The sequence below is a fragment of the Portunus trituberculatus genome, chromosome 26 (genome assembly GCF_017591435.1).
Source record: "Portunus trituberculatus isolate SZX2019 chromosome 26, ASM1759143v1, whole genome shotgun sequence".
Taxonomy (NCBI): Eukaryota; Metazoa; Arthropoda; class Malacostraca; order Decapoda; family Portunidae; genus Portunus; species Portunus trituberculatus.
This window is the reverse complement of record NC_059280.1, coordinates 4698708-4701207: the sequence shown is the minus strand read 5'-3', so window position 1 is coordinate 4701207 and position 2500 is coordinate 4698708. Positions and strand designations below refer to the sequence as shown.

Here is a 2500-nt window from a genome sequence, read left to right as displayed (position 1 = left end):
CAGACAGACAGACATGAATCAGTAAGGGCCGGTTCACACTGTACAGTTCAGATTCGTTTCGCTTCCGTGGTGCTTCCGTACTTCAAGGCTTGTTACGCTGGAGTCCATGAAAGTGTTCCCTAAGCAGGCAAGACAGTGAGGGAAGCTGCAGCAAACTCTCGAGGTAAACGTGGCAGTCCCTCAATGATCAAAGCCACTCAACGCCTTCGGTACTGAGATGCATTTCTATTTTTGAGATTTGTGTACCATGGGGAGCTTTGACACCTTCAGTACTGGGACACATTTTTACCTTCAGATTTGTGTACGATTAGATCATTTTATTAACATTAGGAAGGGTGTATGGAGGGCAGAAGATTAATGGGCACAGTCTTCACTATTTTAATCTCTTCAGTACTGGGACACATTTTTACCTTCAGATTTGTGTACGATTAGATCATTTTATTGACATTAGGAAGGGTGTATGGAGGGCAGAAGATTAATGGGCACAGTCTTCACTATTTTAATCTCTTCAGTACTGGGACACATTTTTACCTTCAGATTTGTGTACGATTAGATCATTTTATTGACATTAGGAAAGGTCTATGGAGGTCAGAAGATTGATGCCCACAGTCTTCACTATTTTAATCCCCCACATGAGTTTCTGAAGTTGTTTAAAATCACCAAATAATAAGCAGAATGAATATGGAAATGTGAGTTTTGTGTACCATTCGACCATCTTATTGACATTAGGAAGGGTCTATGGAGGTCAGAATATTAATGGTCACAGTCTTCACTATTTTAATTCCCCACATGAGTTTCTGAAGCTGTATAAAATCGCTAAACAGTAACCAGAATGAATATGGAAACACGTCCTGCTACTGAAGGGGTTAATTTCATCTGTCATTCCCATTTATAAATTTATCTAATCTTCTTTTAACCCCTTCAGTACCATGACACGTTTCCATATTCATTCTGCTTACTATTTGGTGGTTGTGTACAGCTTCAGAAACTTATGTGGGGATTAAAATAGTGAAGACTGTGACCATTAAGCTTCTGCCCTCTATATACCCTTCCTAATGTCAATAAAATGGTCTAATCGTACACAAATCTGAAGGTAAAAATGTGTCCCAGTACTGAAGGGGTCAAAGCTCCCCATAGACTCAGCAATTTTTTCATACCGTACATTCCGTCTCCGTCCGTCTTCCGCGCGGCTTTCCTTCGTAAGTATGGGATCCGTTTGTAAGAAATCTCTAACGGACGAATCGTATACGTAATGGAAACGTGGCGCATCCCAGCCGTTAGCGTGGATACCGTAACGTGTCACAGGTGCTGCTCTTCATCCAAGCCTCGTCAACCGCCGCGCACAGTGGAACCCTACGTGCTTTGGGGTCCGAGGGTCTCCAAGCGCACGGGTTCGAATCCTGTCCACAGTCGGAGTGTAGGTTGGGCTTCCTCACTCGGGGCAACGGTTTCCTAGCAGGTGGGCTTTGAGATAGGAGGTACCCTGAAAAGTATCCCCTTTACCCCAGAAATTCCCGTGAAAACCCCACAGGGTAGAAATTAAAAAAATAAAATAAAAATGAGGCAAATAGTTGAGTCATTCTGATCAAACTTCATTCTTTTTTTTCTTTTTTTTTTTCTATTTCTACCATGTGGGCTTTTCATCGGAATTTCTGGGGTAAAGGGGATACTTTCTGTGGTACCTCCTATCTCAAAGCCCACCCGCTAGGAAACCGTTGCCCTGAGTGAGGAAGCCCAACCTACACTCGGACATTCCACCGTATAATTCTTTGTCTTCTTCCTACGACCTCATTCCCAGTGTGTAGTATGGTTAGCCGCTTTCCTCTAATCTTTCTTCTATATTCCTCGGTTTCATTACTGAATTATATATATTTTTTTGTTACACTCGGATTGCAGTCTATATATTAATACATATCCAGCTATATATCATAACTTTCCTATCTTCTTCTTCCTACTACCTTATTCCCAATGTGTAGCAATGTCAGCCGCTCAAATTAACTTCCTTCTGTTTCTCTTCATTGCGTCTTCTTGTAGTCCAACGCTTTGCTCTATCAGCGTGACTGTTTTCCAAGGCCACAGAGATAATTAGCGGGGTTTTCAAGTGTGTTTCCCCAGTTAGTAATGTAAAAATCTTATCACTTTGTCTCTAGAACCTTAAAAACTCCTTAAAAAACTGGTGTAAATTTGAATAAGCCTTTTGAAATAGAGGTGAAGCGTAGAGGTGTTTGAGAATATAAGCCTAAAGTTTGTTCATGTCACGCTTCGTCACGTCTTTCCATTTTATTCTGTCCACCCACACTCCTTCCCGTCCCTGGTATCAGCATCGCCGTCTCTACTGGTCTGAGTCTTTGTAGAGAGTCCCAAATTCACCCTCTGACTTCTTCCCTTGGTAATTACGTACCCATAATGCCTTCTACACACCTTTAACACTTCTTTGTCTAAAATGGATTTGCGATTTGACATGTAGCTAACTTTAAACCACTCCACAAATGGCATAGCT

The 2500-nt window shown here is 41.7% G+C and overlaps 1 protein-coding gene across 1 annotated transcript in view; it reads right to left on the bottom strand.

The window, feature by feature from the left end:
* Nucleotides 1-2500, bottom strand: part of LOC123509085 (procollagen-lysine,2-oxoglutarate 5-dioxygenase 2-like) — a 36537-nt gene that overhangs the window by 8231 nt on the left and 25806 nt on the right. Inside the window, 1 exon segment of the mRNA XM_045263220.1 lies at nucleotides 1282-1286. Within this exon segment, the coding sequence (XP_045119155.1) occupies nucleotides 1282-1286 (5 nt within the window).